The 22005-nt window shown below is 40.2% G+C and overlaps 1 protein-coding gene across 1 annotated transcript; it reads left to right on the top strand.

The window, feature by feature from the left end:
- Nucleotides 1–12832: 12832 nt before the first annotated feature.
- On the top strand, nucleotides 12833–20919 carry FAM47E (family with sequence similarity 47 member E). Its single transcript, XM_075026929.1, has 7 exons — nucleotides 12833–13195; nucleotides 14389–14546; nucleotides 15248–15398; nucleotides 16059–16265; nucleotides 17996–18145; nucleotides 19359–19436; nucleotides 20047–20919. The coding sequence occupies exons 1-7, from the start codon at nucleotides 12833–12835 to the stop codon at nucleotides 20194–20196; spliced, it is 1257 nt and encodes a 418-aa protein (XP_074883030.1). The 3' UTR covers nucleotides 20197–20919.
- The last annotated feature ends 1086 nt before the right edge of the window (nucleotides 20920–22005 follow it).

Here is a 22005-nt window from a genome sequence, read left to right on the forward strand (position 1 = left end):
CTGTTGAGAAACAGACCAATTTTTTATTAAAACTTTTTATAAAAGCTGGACAAAAGTTGGAACCTTCCTAGACGCAGAGACACTCTGCTCCCTGGGAATACAAGTTCCCTAGAAAAAAGATAACCCAGAAACCTTATCTTTTTCAAAAAAAACATGGGTAGTTCCAACATAGACCTTGCTCCATATTCATGACTGATGAGGCAGGTGCCCTGCCTTTTCATCAGGCACCTAGATGCATGCAGGAAATAACATGACAAATACAGTGCTTCTTTTAAACCTAAGTTAGACTTTAAACTTACAGGTCCTTTGTCAGACAAACTAGTTTTTAAAAAGATACCTCACCCTACCATCATCTCTGCATTCCTGTGTCTTCCTACAAAAACAATTACTTCTATTTATGGTCACAGGCTGGCCAAGCAATCAAGTTATATATGGGGGAAAAGGTGGGGTGAAGAACTAATTGCCAATAAATGGGGGTGAAGAGGTCAGCACCTCGTTAACCTGATTTCTTGCCCTACGAATAGTTACATGAAACCACAGCTTTAGGCCTAACAGTGAAGTGTTAATTCTTCATTTACATGTCTTCAACCAAACTTTACAGTTCTATGAAGCATCATAAAATACAAATCAGCCTTGATCAGTGCTACAAATAGATTAAATTCTCTTACCTTGAATTACAGTGAAAATCACAAGCATGGAGCAGAAAACAAGAACAAATATTTTATTTATGGTGGTCAGAATAAAAACTTTTCAGTAGTATTCTTGAATACTTCCCAGAGTCAGGGAAGAGAACTATGCAGATCTTTCCCAACATATATTTATAGTCCAAGCTTTTTTCCCTGCTCCATACTTACTTGTCTGGGATAACGTACTACCAAACAAAGTAGGGACTACACAGTCTGAGGAGAGATCCTAGACACCTGACCTCATGGATTCGCTTTTCAATGAAGCCACTCACTTGTTAAACAATCAAAAAAGAAAACCCCAAACCAGTTTCACTTTCCATGCTGCTTAGAAAGGGACCAGTTTACATTGCCAAAGAAAGAGGAGCAAAAAGAAACAAAACTGTTCAGTCAGCTCTTCTCCTGTAGGTTTGAGTACTTGCTTTCATTTGGTGTTGAAATATACTGAAGATTAAGAATCAAAGTACCTTTAAGGACTAAGCATGTAAACACATGGTCCATGGTTACTGCTAACAATTCACCTCTGGTTTAAAACCCCAAAACAGGGTCACACTCATCCACAGGAGGAGTAGTGCCTTTGCAGATCAGAGTGCTTTGTGTGTGGTGAGATGAGCCATACCTGGGCAGCAGGCTGTGGGGGGGAAGAAATTCACCCAGCCATTGGGAAGAGTCACTATCTCTTCGCTTGAAGGAATGGCCTAATAAAACTGATAGGAGGTTGCTGTGAAAGCAGAAAGTGTTGCTAGCTCTCTAACAAAGCTGGCTTTTAAAGGCTTTTCTAGGGATACACTTAATCCCCTTCACTGACAGTGGGCTAAATAAAACTGAGAATGGATCACATGTGTGCCAGGTATACAAATAAAATGATGCCTGACACTAGTATTACTATTCCTACTCCCCAGCAGTGCAAAGTTACTCTCGATCTTGGTAAAACTTAACAGACTTATAATCGAAATTATGTTATTGATATAAAATACTTTGCATCGAGCTCCAATAAGCTACTTAAGTACACAGCTGTTCCAAGGCAATGATCAGTTGTACTGATCATATCTCTACCACAGGGCAAGCAACAGAGGTGCTAAGCTTTTGAGGGGAGAAAGCAACTCTTCTCTTACATGAACCCCCTTAACAGGAAAAACCTGGACAGAGGCTTCTAACAGATCAGTGCTGCACAGACTCCACAACGCAGGGATTTAGCTTGTTTCATAAAAGCACCATGAGACTTGCATGCTAATCTTCCTTCCCATCAGGAGGGGTTAGATCTCATTCACCCCGGTGTGGTAAATGATGAGGGCATCAACAAACCTGCTTGAACAGACAGCCTGAAACTATAGGCGAGGTATATCTAATCTTTTCCTTGAGGATGCAACATCCTCACTTTCCCCATCTGAAGGCTAGACTTGCACAGCAGGAGCTGACACTAGACCCTTCTGGTAGTTACAGGGGAAGGGTTTGGCAGAAGTAAGCAGCAATGCACAAGAGATCAGGATGCTTCTCTACATGCAGCATATTCCCTGGGAAAAAATGGGAAGATTTGGGCAAGGAGCTAACACCTGGGGCCAGCTCTGATGGACCAGATGCAAGTCAAGTCAGTCCCAGTTTGAATAGAGCGAGAATGAGTATTCTTCTATATGAACAGTGCTCAACCACTGTTAGGGCTCAGGGCAACTGATGAGAGCTACACACCCTGATTAATTTAACCAAACACAAAGCAATAGGAGCAAGAGCTAAAAATTCATCTGTGGTACCACATACTGCTTATCCCCCCTGACCTTGCCTTTTCCTCTTAATGTGCCAGACCCATAATACATGGGCAATGACACTCAGCCACCCTTGCTCTAATGAAGAGAGCAGTTGAATATCAATAGGTCACACTTGCACTCTCACTCCCTCCCCAGCAGTTCACCATGTCATTAACAGCTGTAAGTTATTTTCCTCAGGCCCTTATGATGCAGGGTAAGGGAAGACAGATTCTGGCTTGAGTAGTGCAGAAGGACACTGTGTACAACTCCTTAGCAGTGGTACTCCCTCCCCCTCATGTTTTCAGCAAGATGATTTCATAATGCATATCAAATGATTAGAGTATGGAAATGGTCAGCATTAAATGTGAAACCTCAACAAGGTCAAAAACTTTTCGTGTTCAGCATCTTTTCTCAGTTTACCTTTAAAACAAGTCAGTAGAAAGCTTAGCTCTTCAATTGTATAGCTTATTATATTTCCTTTAGGTAACTGCTTATATACACCATAAAACAAAGATTTTAATAATTACTTTATATAGTATACTTATAAACCATTACTAAGTAACTTCTATCCAATAATTAGTCTTACATACAGCCAGATATTGAGTATCAAAATAAAATTAAGGATTAAACATGGCATTATTAAGGGTCCAAAATGACAAATATTACTTCTCCTTTCAAGTGAGTCAAGACTTTCCTCACTAAAAGGCTTTTCATCATGATAGTAAGAGTATCACAGCCAGCTGTAACCACCTAAGTACATATTTTCTAACAGGTTGCCAGTGGCCACCTGAAGCTACTGCTTCAGGTTAGTTCTGGCTTTTCCAAACCCCTTAAAACAGCTGGGTTTCTGTGTAGGAAGCACATCCATGCACAACGCCTGCCAAGACATGCTCCAGCTGTTCGGCACCACTGATGTTGCAGATACCAGTAGAGTCCTAGCTAGCAGTGAAAATAAAGTACAGCCTCAGCATTTGGTCAGAAAGTTGTGCAGAGCTGTTGGGGAAATACACGCTCACTTGCTGCTGGCAGGGACTCTGTACACTTGCAATGGTAGTCGAACATCTTTTCTGGTCACCCACTCACAAAGTCCTAGTGCAAAAAATATACATAACAGACATTTAATCCTTTCTTTTCAGCGCCCATTTACAGGGGAATTAACAAATTTTCACTTACATCAAGTACAGACACTCCCTAGAGCACAGCCTAAGCCTGAAGGGCTGCATGCTGCCACTGGTAACAGTCAAGAGGAGTTTAACTATCAAGTTGACAGAAAGCCCTCCATGAATATCTTCCTTTTCATGAATGCCTACTGCTACCACATGCAGAGGTGCCTGTCTGGCAAAATCCAGGATCTGAGGATTAAGAAGCTTAATCATCTACAGGATAAGGGGAAAATCGTCTGTTTTCTGCCACCTGCTCTTCCTTCCAAACACTTTGATAGAGCCAATTTTTAAAGGGACAGTCTAAGCCAGGACAGTAGGCTATGCTGTACCTCAATTATACCAATTAAAGCATGAAGAGTACATGATCCCTTAAATGCTTACACAGCTATCAGGAAACTTGTCTTTACTTCAGTTTGAGCCGGAGATGACTGCAAAGGTAAAAGCAGAACCAGTATATAGGCTGTTAACTCACTAGGACAAAAGCAAGCATTCTAGTATTCAAAAAATATACTTGAATATTTCATATAATTATATTACCATTGATTCATTAGGTTTTTCATTAGCATCTTGCCACAACACTTTGCTTCTGCTTTTAAGCAACTCTGCTGTGTTGAAAACTTCAGCATAATCCTGAAGTCAGACAAAACAAATTGCTTGTTCCTGCACTTGCATTGGGAAACCCTCATCTAAGCACCCTTAACTCATATCTCATCATAGAACAAGGTTTTGTAAAAATAAAGCAGAATTACACAGCTGTTCTTTAAACTAACAGTCAAAAAACAGGTAAACTTAAGACTAAACTGTTCTAATACTGGAATAAGTCACTGACCTAAAATATAACACTTAAGATAAAATTGAAAAGTAATTATGTTGTTAGAAGCAACCATACAAAAAAGCCATTTTTACTTACATTATCTTAAAACATTGACAGCATAAACAATGATTTTTTCCTAATATTTCTGTAGAAACAATGTTATAGTTTTTGTTTCTACAAAAATGATTGCTCCTGCATAAAACTAGAGAAACTAAAATGAAAAACCTGGGATTTTTTGAGTTGAAAAACAATAAGTAGACTTACCACATCTGAAGGCAGTTTGCCTGAAAAGTTCTTATTTATACTTTAACCGCTTTTCATATTAAGAAACACTAAAACAATATGTACTAGAAAATTTTAAAATATTTTCCTTTACACTATTTTCAATTAAAAAAACTCAATACTGCTTTTTAAGACTTTTTATTAAGTAAAGACAAAAGATAAATTGTTATAATATTTAATATTACATTACTTTTCATTTTTTTCCTAATAACTTAAAACATTAAAAATCCTTTCCATATATTTAACTTTCAGTGAACATAAAATTAAGCATAAATATAAGAAATCTATTTATATTTAAACAAAACTAAGAAGTCTCCTATTATTTTCTTGATGTCTTCAAACAAAAAGAAAGAATTTATTCATCAAAGTCCCCCGTGTGAGCATTTATATCCTAAGCCTGTTCCCTCCTGCTCACTCATTGGTCTAATTTCCATGAGCTAATCAAGCCAGGAATGCTTAAATTCACATGGGAAAGACTTACCTTCTTTTGTTTGTTGGTGGGGTTATTTCTTAGTGAGATTTTTTTTTTCTAATAAGGAAAAAAATACAAGTTTTACTTTTTGGGTTATTTTGGAAGGAAGTTACAGAGCATATCATGCATTTGTTGTGAGTAGGATTAGTTAATGTATTAGGGAATTCTGCAGAAATAACCCTTTGGTAGTATTACAGAATACAAAATAATTTTTTTATTTTGAGTTAGTTTTTGAACTGGATAAGCTTTAATTTTTTTTCTTGAGGATTATGAGCTCAAGTGCTTTGTGGTTTATACTTAATACAAGGTAAAGGACTGTTTTTAAAAAAAAAATTCTCCTTTTTCATATAAAGTTCCAATACATGAGGGTAGCTGTTGTTGGCATCACAGAAAACAAACTTGGGCTTCCTTTCCTTTTTTTTTTTTAACAGTTTTTAAGTATGGAAAAAAATATGTAGGAAGTTTCTTGTAAAAATTTTTTCTATGATAACTTTTTAAAGTTTTCCCTTTTGTGCCTAGTTGATGCATGGGTTAACTATGTCCTAAAAAAAAAAATATCCCCAAATGCTTCAATTTCAAGCACTGTTTTTTTCTTCTTATGGTAAATCAGAAAATTAGATTCTATTAAAAACTAAAGAAAAGAAGGAAAGATGGTATCTAGGTCACTCTTAATGCATTAATATGTTTCTCTTCAAAATACTTTTTTCTAATTTCTTTAATGAATTAAGCAGTGTTTGTGGTTGCAGTGTTCATGGACGGAGTAAAATTTCTTGTGATTATTGGTTGGGAATTTAGAGATGAACAGCTATGGGTTCTTGCTTTGCCCAGACCTAGATTTCTCTCTATCTTACCAGGTTACCTAGGTCAGTGGTTATTTATGTAATGAATGCTTGTTCTGCTGCTTTTGTGTTAAATGAGCTTTTAAGGTGAATGGTTCCTCCTGCAAGGAGCAGAGCCTGCAAGCCCTTAGATGGATTTGGCAAAAGCACTTCTGTACTGGACTGCAATAATGGAAAAAAAGAAAAATACAGCTTACCTTGCTGCAGTCAGCCCCTGTCTATTTCTACCCCATCAGGAGCTGTAGAGTATTCAGAATGTCTGGGAGGTTTTACTTAAATTCCTATAGTGTATTTGATGGCTAACATCTCACTTAAATTCTATGTGATTTCTTGGCCTTAAGTTGTTGCACAGAATTTGTTTTCCTGGACTTAATTCTTGGATTTCTGTAATTGAGAAGAGGGTCAGTGTCTTCTCCTTTTAGAAAAAAAAGTAAGTCTCAAAGCCCAACACAAATATTTATTTCTGGATTATGTTACACACTCACAAATAATTTGCAGATGGAGACAGTAACTGTGTCTTCTTATTCAACAAAGTAGGGTGGTGTTAGAATAATAGTCTCGATTTGCAGCTCTAGTGGGAGAATAACAATCCCAGTTGATTCTGCTGGTGTAAAGCAATCTGTGTGGCACTAGAGGATTTTCAGTCTTAGCTTTGCATGCGGTGCCATTCCTCTGCTGGCAGCACAAATGTATCACTGTGTCGAACCATCTGAAGGCAGTAAGCTTCTTGCAAATCCATTTTAAAAAGTCAAAACCAGTATATCCTGAGGAGTAGTAGTACCCAACTAGCAAAGACTTGTTGGAAATGACAAACTTTTTTTCTAAAGGTTGCTTGAATACCCCAATAGTATTGTTTTCAAATGAATACCCTTTAATGTCTTATGAGAATTACAGAGTAGAAGTGGAAAACAACTCCAACTTTACCTTCTCAGACTATACTTCATAGCTGAGTTTTAAGTCTTTGATTTACAAAAACATTCACCAAAACTAGCTGATGGCAGTATATTGCTGCAGTGACAGTTTTCTAAGTTGTAGTCAAGCAATTGCAAATCCTTTCTGTTTTAAGTGGTTTTCCGTACCTCTCAAGCCCTTCTTGTGTTGTATAAACATGATGGCTGTAAAAAAAAAAGTACTTTTAGCATTGAAGCAATGGTTGGAAAAGCTTGCTAATCCTCCATCCTGAGTGCTATGTCTGCTAATGCCTTGAGCAGTTTTGTTCAGTCTTTGATCCAAGATGTTAATATAGTTTCCTTAACTGCTGAAAGAGTAAAAAAGTTAGCCTCTTAGGTTTTTGTTCCATTGCAGCCTCAGGGTATCAAAGCTTGCCCCAAAATGTGGGAAAACATTTTTCCATACATCCTTTTTGAAGATTAGAAATGCTCACCAGCCATTTTACACAGGACCAGTGCTAAGTAACAGCCTTCTCTGCAACTAGGCCATTGACTATGGACTTGCTCTGTTGAGAAGGCTGAGAACTCAGCTCAAGAAATGTTAGTGGGGTGGTGTGAGCATAGGGGAGGTGTGGTAAACATCCTCCTCACCCTTCCCAATTAAGTTAGAGCTGTCCCTTTTAAAGTGTTTGCTTGGTGTGAGAAGCATTGTATATGGTAAAAGCCACAGACTCTTAACTGTGAGTGGCAAGCTAGCCATGCAGACAAACACTTGAGATGTATCTGTGATTTAATTTTTTCCTTGTTTTAAAAAAAGCTGTCAGTGACCAGGAGTGACAGCTGTCTTAAAGCTGTGCTGTACATTATTCCTAAGCTCTGCCATCAGCTTGATGAATAAGAGAATCCCCAGGTGTGTTATGCCTAATGGAAACCTCTTCAGTGTGTCTTTTTGGATTGCACTCTCTATTTACTGAGTCTATATACTTGGTTACAAGTCTACCTTCTGGTCTGGCTGCTGCGAACAAGAGTGGTAATACTTCAGTAAGAAAAGAATCCAATGTCTGATTTTATCTAACCTAAAAATACAATGCAAGTTAGCATCACTTGTTAGAATGAGGGGCAGTAAGTGCACATGTTGTAATTCAGATTCAGGATGAGAAACCTGCTCATATTTACAATTTGACTTAGTTTTCAGGTTTTGAGATGGGTTTGAGATTCAACAATTTAAAGATTTTAACCCAGTGTGTTCAGGCCCTACATGTGATTAATCAAAACAAGATGTTATCATCTACAACTGTCTTGTTTCTAGATTCCAGTTGTTGGTCAGGGTTTGGAGGTCTACGGTATTCCAAGGTTTTGGTATGTTTATTATTATTTTGGGTCATGATCCAGAATGACTATTCCTGACTGAAGTCAGGAAAAGCAGAAGCAAAAAAGCAAGGATATTTCCTGATCCTACAGTGAATCTTTCTTGATAAGTTTCCTTTGTGAACATAAGCCAAAATTTGTACAATCGTAACTTAAAGATTGATCCCTCCTTCTAAGGAAGACTAGTCTAAGAGTGTCCCTATGACAGGCTCGCTGAAATCTGCTGTTGGCTTGTGCCCATCACAGGAAACACACCCCACAGTCAAAAAACTTAGTGAGTGTTGTGCTGGATAGCCTGAGAGGGACAGCAGAGCTGCAGTCAGCAATAAATGTCATTATTCTACCTCAGAAGTAACCTGGCTTAGAGTAGCCATTTTCTGGATGAATATGTTGAGAACTCTTGTAGGATTTATGCTCCTCAGTCAATTGTTGATATGTTCTCACCTGTTTTTGTTGGGACAGATTGTAAACCATCTCAGAGAGTAGGCTTTGGTGCTACAAGCCCCAATACTGGGGGTTTTATCAAAAAAAAAAAAGAAAAAAAAAGAAATACTTGGAAGTCTTATGTTTGTCATTGGTTTTATATCTGTAAACTTTCCATAAAGCAAAAAATTTCCTGTCCTAAATCAAGAAAGGTGTGGTAGGACAGGAGCTGACAGTTGGGGCTTAATTCAGTTAGACAAGCTTAGATATCTGTGGGTGTCCTACCTGGCTTACAGCAGCCAGGGCAGGGTGGCACAGATTTCTCCCGGTCCCTGTTATGTGTCTGCTGGCACTGTGAACCATCTTTGCGAGCATTAGATTGCCACGTTCAGGCAAATGAAGTGAGACACCAGTGTCTGAGCCGTGGGGTTCTGCTATATTTTAAGGTAACTCTCCACCTGTCTCTTCCAGGCTAACTGTCCTGCTCTGTGTAAAATAATCCAGTATTAACTGAATGGACAAGAGAAGTATTTAAGTAAATCTAACTATGTATATATAGCTATATATAATTTCATTAAATACTAGTTTAACTAGGACCTGGCATGCTGGGATTTCACCACTGAGAATTGAGATTCATTGTTTCTCTCACCTACTCAGTAAATACATCTATTAACTCTGTCTATGTGTGCATATACACACAATGTGCCAAACAATCTCAGCTTTGTTTATTTAGTCTCTTTCTTCATGTGTGTTTTCTTGAGGCCAAACAAACTGACCACTTGATTATCTAAGTGTTAACCATTCACCCTTTCTCACAGACTTGCTTTTTAGACTTAAAAGTTTCTATTCCCTCCACCCTTGCAACTTTGAGGAAAAGTCATTCTGGTCACACTTGGGCTCTGCCTTCCCTGGGTTACAGCCCAGACAGAGGTACCCTGCTGCCTGATGTGCTGCTGGAGACTAGCAAAATATTCTACCTCAGCGTGCTAGTGCTTTGGTACGAGGTGTAGATCAGAGCTCACCTTAAAGCAGACTGCCTCAAAATCACTCCCTTTCCTCCAGTGAGTGCTCACTCTTTCTCAGTATGACTGAAGAAGTAACACTCAAAGGCTGCACTGAGCTGCCTTGAAGTGCTGCTCAGTTTGATTTTAACTGGTTTTTTATTGTCCAGGACGGCATGGAAGAAAGCAATACTGTGGCGGGGATTGCATGTTGTGGTGCACAAAGACATTTTGATGCCAGAAAGAATATCAACCCAGTACAGGTACTGGGATACCACCTATGTAAACGCTTTCATTTGAGCTTCCAGTGTGCACAGAAATTACCCAATGTGCTTAGGCAGGGCAATGAGAATGGGATAAGGAATTAGCAGAATGTATTCCACAGGCTGCTAAGGAGAGCTACTCCAGTGTACTCTAGTTGTCCCAAGTCATTCCTTTTGAATTCATCTACCAGTCTGTGTCATCATTCAAACCCACAAGAAGTTAAGAGACACAGCCAGAGATGACCCATGTTTGCTTCTGATTTTTCTTGGAGAGCAATGTTAAAGAACACTTAGTAAAGGCATGTTGAACAGTGTATTACATCATCTTTCAGCAGCACAAAGTCTTTGGTTGTTCAGTCATAAATAAGTGCTGGTGTTGAAAAGATAAGCATATATGTTGTGACAAAATAAAATTCTGCCTTAGTTCCAATATTTTTCTCCACGGTCCCCAGGAGGTCTCTGCATGTTTCTGTGTGTGAAGAAAGCCTTTGCTCTAGGCAGATAATGAGTTGTGAATCTGGTTTCCACAACAACCAACTGCAAACATGCCTAGTGTATTATGCCAGTAGGGACTTAAAACGAGTGCCTTGCTTGCCTGAAGCAACGCTGCTGAAGTGTTAGCTGCTACAGATTTTCTTGCAGATTTTTTACATTTTCTGATTATCTGGAAATTTTCTTGCAGAGTGCTGTGGAGGTAACTTTCTCTACATCAGTTAACGCGGAGTAAGATGTTATTTTTCCCTATGGTATCTTCACTGTCAGAGCGGTAAAATATCAGGTAGGTACTTACCTGTTTACAGTTCTTAATAATACCTTCTTAGAACATATATTGCCTCTGGATTAAGCAATTCCTGAGTAACTCTGTATAAAATGTGTGATATTGCAAGTACTGATATTGCAATATTTGACATTGCAAGTACATTGATGTCCTCTTACACAAACTTTTTAGGCTATTCACTTTTGTTATGCTTAAGCAAGCAAGGACTATATTGCTAAGGCACTGAAAGTAGCAATTTAAGATACCTGACAGTTGCCACTTGATCATTTAAGCCAATTGAGGTAAAAAAGAAATTACCTACACAAGCATGGTGAGCACTCTGACCTGGTAGTACCACGTACAACTTAAACCATGAAATCTAGGTGGAAGAATTGAATTCTGTGGATGCGAGAGCAAGTCAAGAGTGAGTAACAGCACATCAGAATGTCGGCAGGCTGGCCTGAAGCAACAGAAGACTCCTTGAGCTTTAGTTTGGTTTCTGTCTCAAGTCAGGCAGCTGCTCCAAGCTCTGGAGGGGATATTAACAAGTGGAAGTCTGCTAAGTAAATGGTATTTGTGACTGTAAAATCAGGTAAAAGACGGGATCAGTTAAAAGTGGGGATTTAACAGTCTTGCAGACAAGGAGCCATGGAGTTCACCTGGGCACCCAAGAACTTGTGCTGTGTATCCAGAACCTTCTTGTACTTCAGGAGACAGACCAAAGATGGAGGTATTGTGAGGGCTGTAGCAGTCATTAGGACTAAGTATTAGCTCATGTTTGTAGTTAAAAAGATAAAGCCTTGACCAGATGTCTCCACAATGTCCGGGGCCGTGTTGCTTTGACATAAATGCACGCAAAGATAAAGAGTGTGCAATAGGCATGTGTCCACTACCCTTCCTAGGCCTGGCTGCTCCTGCAGAGGTGGCTGTGGTGGCATTTTTGCAGCAGTATTTGGATGCTCTGCTTAGCACCTGAACCCGGAGCATCTGGAAAGAAATATCCACCTGTGCTGTGTAGCTGAAAATCTCTGGATCTGGCTATGTGTTACTAGAGAGGAATCTAAACTAGCTTGTGCATGGCTTTGTAGCAGCATCTCAGCACTTACTGTAAATAGACAGACTTCCCAGCTGCTGAATGATTTGGCAGAAAAAAGAAATGCCTTGCTAGCATCCAAAGAATAAGTGAAACAGAGGAAAGTAGGGTGCAAAATGCAGAATGGCTGGAAGTTTGTGATGCCTGTCTTGTTTTTTGCCATTGGATTAGTAGCAGAGTCTCTACCTTGCCATAGCACAGGCAATGTTGTTCTGGGGAAGATAGTAAATATGAAGTCACTGCTTTCTTGTCCTGCATTTAATCCCTACAGATCAAAGAGGATTTAAATGAGTTTCATAACTGTAAATCACTCCGTTACCATGCTTGTGGGGTTCCTCAGGTATTGCTTGGAGATAAAAATCGCTGCCACCTCAGAGTTAATTCAGCCTCTGACCTTTTCAGCAAACAGTCAGAGGGTCTCTTATTCCAGTTTGCCTGCTCCAGGCTGCCATGGCCAGCCTCCTACCAGTGTCCCCTTCAACAACCTGAGCCACCTTGGAAACAGCAGGTTGGACGCTGTATCTGCAAGCTCTGGAAAATGAAGGTTGGTTCAGCTACCAACTCTTAAGTCCTTCTTGCAACATTAACTAATTTGGTAGGCCACAAATGAAATGTGGAGTGGCTGAAAGCTGGAAAAGTTGTGATCAACTGAAATGAGGCATTCGTAAGGAACACTGGTGATCTTGAACATATAGCTTTAAAATATTTTAATGTCATTGAAGCAATATACATATGTATAAAATAAATGTCTCGAAACAGAAGCTCTATAACATTATCAATTTTTGATTTAAAAACAAATTTTTGAAATGCCAGGATTTCTGAGAGCTGGAAATGCTGGGGTTTGGTGGGTGTCCTTCATACAGATTAAGTCAGTGTTTTATAAGCTTTTCTCAAAAGCTGAGTAGCAGCAAACTGCTGGCCAGTGTGGGTAAACATGCTTGGAGTTGAATATCCACTTGTACTCTAAATGTACTCAAGTCTTTTTGATTAGAATACAGCCTTTAAGCTCTGCTTAATGTAATTTGCTTACAGAAGGGAGAAAATGTCTTATAAGGACTTTCGAGAAAGCAGACTGAGGTTCTTGGACTCCCTTAATGGTCAGCGCTGGATATTCCTGAAAAAAGGTCTAGATGACTTCAGAGATGGCTTTCCTCCTTCATTGGATAACATGATTGTGTACGGTAGAAAGCGGCCTGTCTTAATTACCCTTCAAAACCGCACACTGAAATCTTTGTCCACAGTTCCATGGAAGAAAAGGAAGAAGTGTGCCAAAACGCAGGTCTCTCTTTCCAAGCTCAGCCTGCTGCAGCAAGCCAGGAGGGATTATGTTGCACAGATAGAGTGCTGTCTGAACCAGCAACCCTTGATTCTCTACCCAGGCTTGGAAAAAAGTATCTCTGCAAAGGTAATGATTTTGTAATCCTGTTTAAACATTGTTTCTTCGGAGAGTTGGAACGGGAAACTAACCTAGCATGCAGCTACTGTGGTCAATTAAAAAAGAACAAAACAAAACAAAACACAGCAACTTGTGTTTCTTTCCAAAGAAAAAAGAAGGCAACTAATATTAAAGGTAACTTACATTTAGACAGTAGGTCCAAATTGTCAGCAAGTTAATTGTGGAACAATATTACAAATGGGCTAATTGAGAAATCTAGTGCCTGCCGTCAACAGATTACAGAAAATGCATTACCTGCTAAGCTATCGCTAGGCATTGATACAAAAAGACATTATAGTGCAGGAAGCAAATCAAATCAGAACTGATAAGTTAGGAATATGCCCAAGATAGCAGAGTATATCTCATTACCTTTATTTTTCAGCCTGTTTAGAGAATCATCCTCTTTTCCCAGTTTCCAGTTCTTCAACTTTCTTTGCTTCATGCAAGCAAAAGCTAGCAGGTCCTTGTCTCTTGTGTGGGTGGGAACTTCTGGAACATGCTTCTTTGGATGTTGCAGATGGAGGACAGTGACCAGATACAGTGGCAAAATTAAGCTTTTTGCTTGTAGTATCTCTCAAAAGGAATGGGAGAGCTTGGAGACTTTTGCAAGGGACAGGCTTCCTGCTACAGAAGGTGGGGTGAAGCCCCTAAGTATTGTTTAGCCTTGTCTAAGGGCATATACTCACCTAAGGTTCGGATGCAGTAAGATGATGGATGAGTTCATTGGGAGAAGCCTTAAAATTCAGAAAAGGGAGCTGGGTCTCTGTTCTGTGAGACCAGGCAACAGCAGAGCTCTCCCTGATCCCAGGTTGCTATTGCTGGGGCAATGGAATGATGAAACGAGGGATTGTACTAAAAGAAAGGAAACTTAAAAGCAGCTGAAGGAAAACTTTGTATATGGTACAGCAGATTGCCATAGAAGATTGCAGAGACTAGAATTTCAGCATGATTCACAGATCTAGCAAGCAGCCTGAGTTGCAATTAATGCTTTACAGATTTTTGAAGAAGGTCTATAAATTGAGGCCTGTGGACTATGAACTGCCTTAACTGCTAGTAGACCCAAGGAGACATGCATGTTGGGCAGTCCTTCCCACAGCCCCCAAGCAGACTTCTTCCAATGAGGTTATTTTTGAACACAGGCTGGCTTTTTGCTTGGCTTGCAGCTCTTGAGAGAGGTTGCTGGTGTCCCGGATCCTGAAATGCTTTTGAAGAGCAAGTCTGGCTACAATGACTATGAAGAGGAGAACCAACCCCTTCAGGAGGTGCTGGATCATACGGAGGACACGCAAAGCAAAGTAACAGCTGCCAAGACACGAGTACAGTGAGTATTGGACAACATGAACACGGCAACAAAAATGTCTCCGAATGCCCCCTTCTCTTTCATGAGTGGAAAATGGAATTTAAGCACTTAATTAAAACTTACATCAATTTGTCAGGGGAGTAGTTGTCATTAAAAGATAAGTTCCCTTGCCTTCCTCAATGATACTGATCAATTGATTGATATCCCATCACCTGTTCAGAGACCAGTCAGGATTAGTTCTGGCTGATACAGAAACATAAGGAGGCAGCCTCACTGGTGGTTATTTTTACAGGCTGAAATAGCTAAGGCAAAATAAGCGGTGTCACTTTATTCTTCCCTCAGCACTTTTAATAATGGCAGAAAGGCAGAGTGATTGGCACATACAGCTCTGAGCTTCAATTTTTTAGGATTTTCTGTTTTGAAGGTGGCAGGTTATTTCAAGCCTTGCATCCAAACCCTGAGACTGCACTGTTTGATATAGCAGGTCCAGCCCTTTCTTCTGTTTGTGAAGGTGGTCTTAGCAACTGGTTAAAACTACTCAAGCTATTCCTTGCAAAAATCATGCGATGTACGGTGGTAAACTGCACCACCGGTGATCCAAAGGCATATGTGCAAACACAGGATCCAGCTTTAACCTGTTGTCTAATACTGACTGTGTGGTGACAGCTATCACTGCAGCTAATTAAAGGGTGTCTCAGATTGTACTGCATTAATATCTGCAGCGGCACAGAGTCTCGAGGCAAAAACCGGTGTACACAGCTTTCCAAGAAGGTAGCAGCAAGAGAAAAGGAGGCCATGCCAACTGACTTCATTCCCCCTGATGAACATGTAAAGCGAGTAACCAAGCATTTTTGTGACTGGGTTATGTCTTTGGTAAGTAAACCAAAACTGCCACCGCCTGCTCTCTTTGATTCTAGAAACTTAATCACTTCATTTAGGCTAAATGTCTTTGGACTTAATAAGTAAAAATGTGGCTCTGGATTTGTGAATCTGAGAGCCAAAGTCAAAACCAAGGTTTTTTGTTTGACACTCAGCTCTGGTGTCCTGTTGTGACTAATAGGGCTCACCCCACTAAAATGTAAAGCAAGGTATAAGTATCATTATACAAAAATACAGCTAAGTAAGTTTGCTTCAGAAAGTTTTGTTGTTTGGTTTGGGGTTTTGGGGTTTTTTGTTTGTTTGGTTTGGTTTGGGGTTTTTTTTGGTTTTTTGTTTGTTTTTTGTTTGTTTTCCCAGGGAAGCCATCCATGTCCAAATGACTATTTAACTGCCTCCCCTTGGAGCAGTCCCCTTTTATCTGAAATTAATACACCAATTTATGTGTTGGTTCCAAGCTGACTTTGTGCTTGCCTCATCACTGTAATGATGCTAATGCGAGCATATTTGTAGATCAGCTGAAACTGTGATGCTGAGTTTAATAGTACTATAGACTGGAGTGAGGGGAGCGGGGAGAGAAATGCATGCAAGAAAATACTAGTAATAAGATGTTTCTTTCTTCCCCATTCTGACACTGTACTGGGGTTATTGTTCCAGGGAGGAGGGAACTGCAGTATTGATGAAGGTACCCTGGTGAGCTTGCTCAACGCCAGCTGTGAAAGGGAGGCCACTGTCCCTTCACCTTTCCATGCTGTGAAATTCAACACTGCGGAAGCAGTGCAGTCAAAGAGCCAGGAGATTTCACCTCCCCAGTTAGCTATCAGGAGTTCTCATTACCTAAGGGGCCTGTCCTGCCAGGTTAAGGTAAAAGAGCCCACATGTACATTTGCAAAATTCTAATTGTTTTGGATGGTTTGTGGGGGAGGGTGCCTGCTGGAGATGATCGAGGAGCCTGTTTTTTCCAGGGAGCACTTGATATTTCTCTATAATTGTATCTTAAGGATCCAGCGTGCAGTTGAAAAAGGAAATGTTCCATAATGGTTACTTTTTTACATGCAGCAGTGCAGTGAAATAGGAGAACGACACACAAGAGTATTATTTAGGGCTCAACCATACAGTCTTTGCTGGTCAGACTAAAGGATTCTTGGTGGTTTTGCTTATATCCAAAGCCAATGAAATCAACAGAAAAACATGGTTGAATACTGTGTGAGCTTTGGATTAGGTGAAGGACATCATGTCTGACCCATCTCAAGATGTGGTTTGTTAGATGTTACAGTTGAAGCTTCAGGAAGTCTTCAGTGCCGAGGGTATCTGTGGCCCTGATGTAGGAGAGCAGAGGGGCTGGTGTAGGTGTTAACAACTAGAAGCTGAAGCACAGGGCAATGACCATCCAGTCCCTACCTTTCCCATTACCCTCTTTTCCTGCTGTATTTTCTTTTAATCATTGAATACATACTCAAAGGCCATATATGGTTGAGGTAAAACCTGGAGGAGGCTGTTAAAGAAGTGTCTTCGCAGTTCAAACCCTACATTTCCCATAGCAGAGTCTCAGGCATCAAATCTTATGAAAAAATAATTTATTCAAATGGTACAGCCAGGAAAAAAAACCAGCTCGAGCTGGGTGCCTCTGGATAGGGACCCTGAACAAAGAAATCCCTGGGCAATTATAACTTTACAATCTATGCACCCACCCCACATGTGTTCTTCACGTTTCGTTTGGTCCAATGGTGATTCTGGGCTGCGATCTAACACCTTATTGGATTCCTTCACCATCTCCAGGCAGGCCGTTATCCTCTTGAGTTGCAGCTTCTGCTGACAGTTGTGGCCTCCTTATCTTCCGGTTTGTGCTGGCTCAGGAGTAGGTCTTCTGCTTAAGTAGGTAAAAGTTCAGCAAATCTAGGTGAAAGTTAACAGCTTGTGGCCTAAGGCTTCAGCAAACGTAGCTACTCATGCTAAGTATTGCTAAATGAATAATATACTAAATCACACAATATTATGCTATGACCCCTGAGTCCTAATGCTAAGTGATTAACTCTGAGTGATTAATTCTATTATTTAAAATTTACTTAAGCTAAACAACTATTATTTCTTAAGAAGGGTTTTAGGGAAAATGTTTGCTAGAGGATTTTAGGTAAGAGGTGAAACCTGGGCCAGTTCTGGCTTAACTGAAAGTTTGCGTTTCTCCAACCCTGTAGCTAGGTTTTTTTCCATGTTCAGAAATTTGATTTTGAAATAAAAAAACATTCGTTGAGCCTCTGACTCACGAAGTATGAACCTCACAGACTTCCTTCCCAGGTTCTCACAAAAACCAGTTTAAAAAAAACACAAACAATGGTCAGATGACTTGAGGGTAGTGATGTTCAGAGGTAGCTTTTAATACTGTTTGCCTTTGTGGGGGGAAAAGGGAAGAAATTTCTAGTCACGCGTTCTCATCAGCCACCACCTTTGTACTGTATAGTTGTAGGGTACAAGATCATCCCTGGTAGACTCTTCAGAGGTGTTATTCAGGTTCTGTGACAGTCTCTGTACTGCCTATGGTATGAAGGACAAATGCAAACATGATGAAAGAACACTGCAACAGTGTTTTTTTGCAGGTCCTTTCCCAAACAAAATGGGAGAAGATCAGATATGGAGCGTGGTATCTTGATCCCAAAACATGGAGAAAACAGAAAGCTAATGAACCATTAAAAGCTCCAGAGGCAACAATCAACAGCCTTGGGAATGCAAAGAACCCGTCTGAAAAGGTATGGTGAATGTAAAAAAAAAAAAAAAAGTGATAATGTTTTTTTTGTGACGTAGCTATGAGAGATTATTTTCTGATGGGAATGTCTCTGGGTACTGTATTGTGCCTGACAGCCACAAACAGATGTGGAACAGATCATGTTATCCAAGCTGAGATATCCATGGTTCAAACAAGCTCATTCACTTGGATTAGATTGTGGCTTCATGGCACCTGTATGTGGACAATAGCTCTACAAGGCAAATAAGCAAGATTTAGGTGAAGTAGCTGTTGTAAATCTAGTCTCTTAAATGCTCATAGTATCATATGTGGCCGAAATGCATTCATATGCAATTGATACCTCAGAATGTTTTAGGGTGTTTCTATCTTGATTTTATTTGACTGTAATACCTATCTTGACAAAGGTGCTGGATTCAGCTGTGGTATGAAGTGTTATTAGGAGGAGTTTGAAGAGCAGGCATGTTCTTCAATTGCTTGGTTTACTTAGATGTAGGTTTAGTTTCCTCTTTATAAAAAAAAGATCTACTCCATCTTCACACTTACTACACAGTAAAAAGGGAAGACATCGTTCATGCTCTAGAGGGCAGCCCTTCCAAAAGTAGAACTGAGGAGTTGCATGTGACTAAAGTCATGCCACATGCAAAGGGCTGGTGAGCTGGATGACAAGTGTCACTCCTGGTTTATGAAGAAACACTGTCTGTAAAACAAAGGAGGAAGTTTTGCAGAGAGGATGCCTGGGAACAGCTGAGCTCAGAAGAACACAAAGGCAAAGGTTATGGTTTTGTTAATGCTGCCTAAAAATAAAGGCAAAGCTTACAGTCGAATGATAATCCACCTACTTTTTCCAGCCCCTCCAGGGAATAGACTATCGAGGGTAGGTGTGCTTACTGGGATAATGAAGAATAACCCTTCCTGCCTTCCTTACCAAAGATGCTGGTGGAAATGACTTTGTGTAGCACAGGACATCACATTACAGGTTCATAGGCTATAATTTGTTAAAATCAACTTCACATTCACGAAGCAACCTCATTTCTTTGAAACGAGAAAATGAAATCTGAACTAGTTAGAGCTGTTAGCATTTAAATTACTTATTGGTTGATAAGTTTTCGTGAGAGCTGGACAGATATACGCTGCGTGGTTTCTTTAGGCACGTGGAACCTGTACATAAAAATGAAATCTGAATGTTTTATTTTCATCTACCGTGGAAATAAATTCAGGAGATGGAAGTCACACAGCTCCACAGCACACAGGCCTTTAAGGATTTCCTGGAAAGAAAGGGCTACAGAAAGCCTTGGGTGAGTCATGGGAATCTGCTGAGGGTATTGTCTGTGTCCCCATGTTGATGTGCTTGTGGCTATTGCTGTGTTGTCCCAAGGTCCTGGTTGTAAAACCGCCTAGATTAGGGACGTCTGCTTCTTCTCTCTTCTGTGTGTTGGAGCTTTTGGAGGGGAGGAACTGGTGTAATTGCAAATGGGGCTTCAGAAGGCAGCTGGAGCTCTGTTGAGCAGGGGGTCTTGAAAGTGGTGCTGGGATCCCCCTGTTCAAGCTTCACGTGAAGGACCAGTACAAAGTGGCATCCTGGGAGCAAGTGAACAGGTACTTTGATGTACGCTTGGGACTCTCATAGCTTTGCAGCTTGCGTGGCTGACATTCTTACATGCCATCAGCATGTGCAGAAGCCAGTGCTAATGTTAACTGTGGGTGCAGAACAGATTTCAACCTCGGAATGCCTAAGAAGGGACTTCACTGAGTTTGATCTCATATCATAAGCAACAGCTGCAACTGAGCAATATATGTGCTGGATTCTTGACCCTTTCTCTTTACATATTTTCATCTTTTTTTCAATTGCTCTCTAAGAGTCATTCGAGGCTGTTAATCATGCTTATGTTAAATCTTTTGTTTCAGTTCCTTCTGAAAATGCTGGCTGGGGGAAATGATAGTAGAGCTCCAGAGGCGACATCCAAAGCTTGCAAGAAAGTGACTGAAGAGATACGACAAAATAAGAGAAATTATTTTCGTGACCGTGAATTAATACGGATTTCTAAATTATCTTAAGATTAATAGAAGCTAGTAGCTGAGTTGCTCCTGAAAGAATATTCTTCCTTTAGAATAAACTTAAAGGTAGTTTTGAGTTACTTCTGAAATGGCCAGGTAGTTTGACAATGGAATGTGGACTACCACATTCCAGGCACAAACCACTTGGCTAGCTTAGCGGTGCTTGGGCTTGGCTAGAAGGCACTGATGATGTCTTGTGCTGTAATGTGCTGGCTAAGTCAAAGACCCTGGCCCACAAAAAACTTATTGTTTTTTAAGCATCCACATTGTGCTTACTGCTTTACAGAATATGAAAAAGTGATCTCTGAATTCCTTAAGGCATAACTGGCTGCAATCTACATACCTACTGAAAAAATGAAACCTTCCACCTGAGAGTGTACAAAGCGACTCTCTTCTGCAGAAAGATCCCACCATGGACAAACCTTGTGCTAACAAAGGTAGACTTAATATAGTGAGGCCACTAAAAATCATAGCCTGTTATCTATTGCTACACCAAAAATACCTAATAAAGACAGCTGAAGCCTTTAAAGTGCAGGAACTGGGCTGTCCCATAGCCCTTTGGCCTATTTGTGAGTTAAACTGCAGCTTTGCCTGGTTGATTATGGTCATAAGCTGCTTCCTTTGCTGAATTCCCTACTGTAAAACAATGTCTTTGAGCTCAAGGATTTGTTTTGTTCAGCTTTTATATGTTCTGTAGTTTCTGCTGCTAAATAAACCTTTTGGTCAAACTGGAAACAGGATTATGAGGATAAATTTCCATGCTTTAAAAAGGACTTCTAAAAAAACTAGTGAGAAATCCCTCTTTAACTCAACATTGCATAAGCAACAGAACGGTATTTAGGCAAGGAGGACAGACGTGGGAAGAATTAAGTCTAGAAGTAGTTTGTGAGGAGATAAAATACAAATGTATTCGTACAAGTTTGAGACAAAATGCATTTAGCTTAAATGCACTAGGAGGAACTATTCAAGAAACATTAAATGCAGCTAAAGAACCAACCTGACCTGTGAAGAAAAAGATGGAGCTTGTAGGAAAGTATTGCCAGCCCACGTGGGAAGGGTTGTCCCACCACTGTCAATTAGAGAACAAAACAGAGGACTTCACACCAAGGGAGGTATTCTTACGCCCAACATTAGGACTCACGAAAAAAATCCCACTTTGAAGTAGTGGCCGCACAGTCTGAAAAACTTGATCGTTCAAAGCAGGGCATGGTTTTGTTGGCGCATGTAAGACAACCTCCAGCAAAGGGAGTTTCCCTCGTCCATTAGCATCCTCTTCCCTGGACTAGAAGGTCCCAGACCCTCCCCAGTATGCTCTCAGGGATAAGCAGGCCTCACTTGCTCCTATTTTACTGTCCGGGTCTTCAGGTAAGGATTCAGAGCGTGATTTAATTTGCTGTGTTGCTTTGAGTTATCATTTAAAACCCAGCTAACACAATCCAGTGCCAAGGGGTAGGCAGGGCTGTCAGCATAGGCTTCTCTCTGTGACAAAAGACAGGGGGAATGAATCCTGCTTTATTATAAAGCTGAACGGCATGTGCCGACTTTGCTGAACACTTTTTTTCTTGTTTCCCAGCGGCTGTTTGCTCTGCCCAAGATTATCTAAGCAAAGTACTTGCTCACAGCTGCTTGGATAATAGTCTGTGCTTTGATTTCCTTTTTCCTGAACGCTTCTCAGGAATAGTCTGTTGTGCTGGCATTGCTGGACTCCCAAGATGTGCTGCAGGGTGATTTCCATTCCTGTTGTTAGTAAATGTGAATCTTCCATTGTCTCTAAAACAGGATGTACAAACAAATGTAGAAACTTCACAT

Source organism: Buteo buteo, chromosome 1 (assembly GCF_964188355.1).
Source record: "Buteo buteo chromosome 1, bButBut1.hap1.1, whole genome shotgun sequence".
NCBI classification, from domain to species: Eukaryota; Metazoa; Chordata; class Aves; order Accipitriformes; family Accipitridae; genus Buteo; species Buteo buteo.

Coding starts and splice junctions, on each gene's coding strand:
- FAM47E (XM_075026929.1), top strand. CDS start 12,833: ATGTCTTATAAGGACTTTCGAGAAAGCAGACTGAGGTTCTTGGACTCC. Junction 13,196..14,388: donor AAAAAAGTATCTCTGCAAAG/GTAATGATTTTG, acceptor CTTGGCTTGCAG/CTCTTGAGAGAGGTTGCTGG. Junction 15,399..16,058: donor GTGACTGGGTTATGTCTTTG/GTAAGTAAACCA, acceptor TTATTGTTCCAG/GGAGGAGGGAACTGCAGTAT.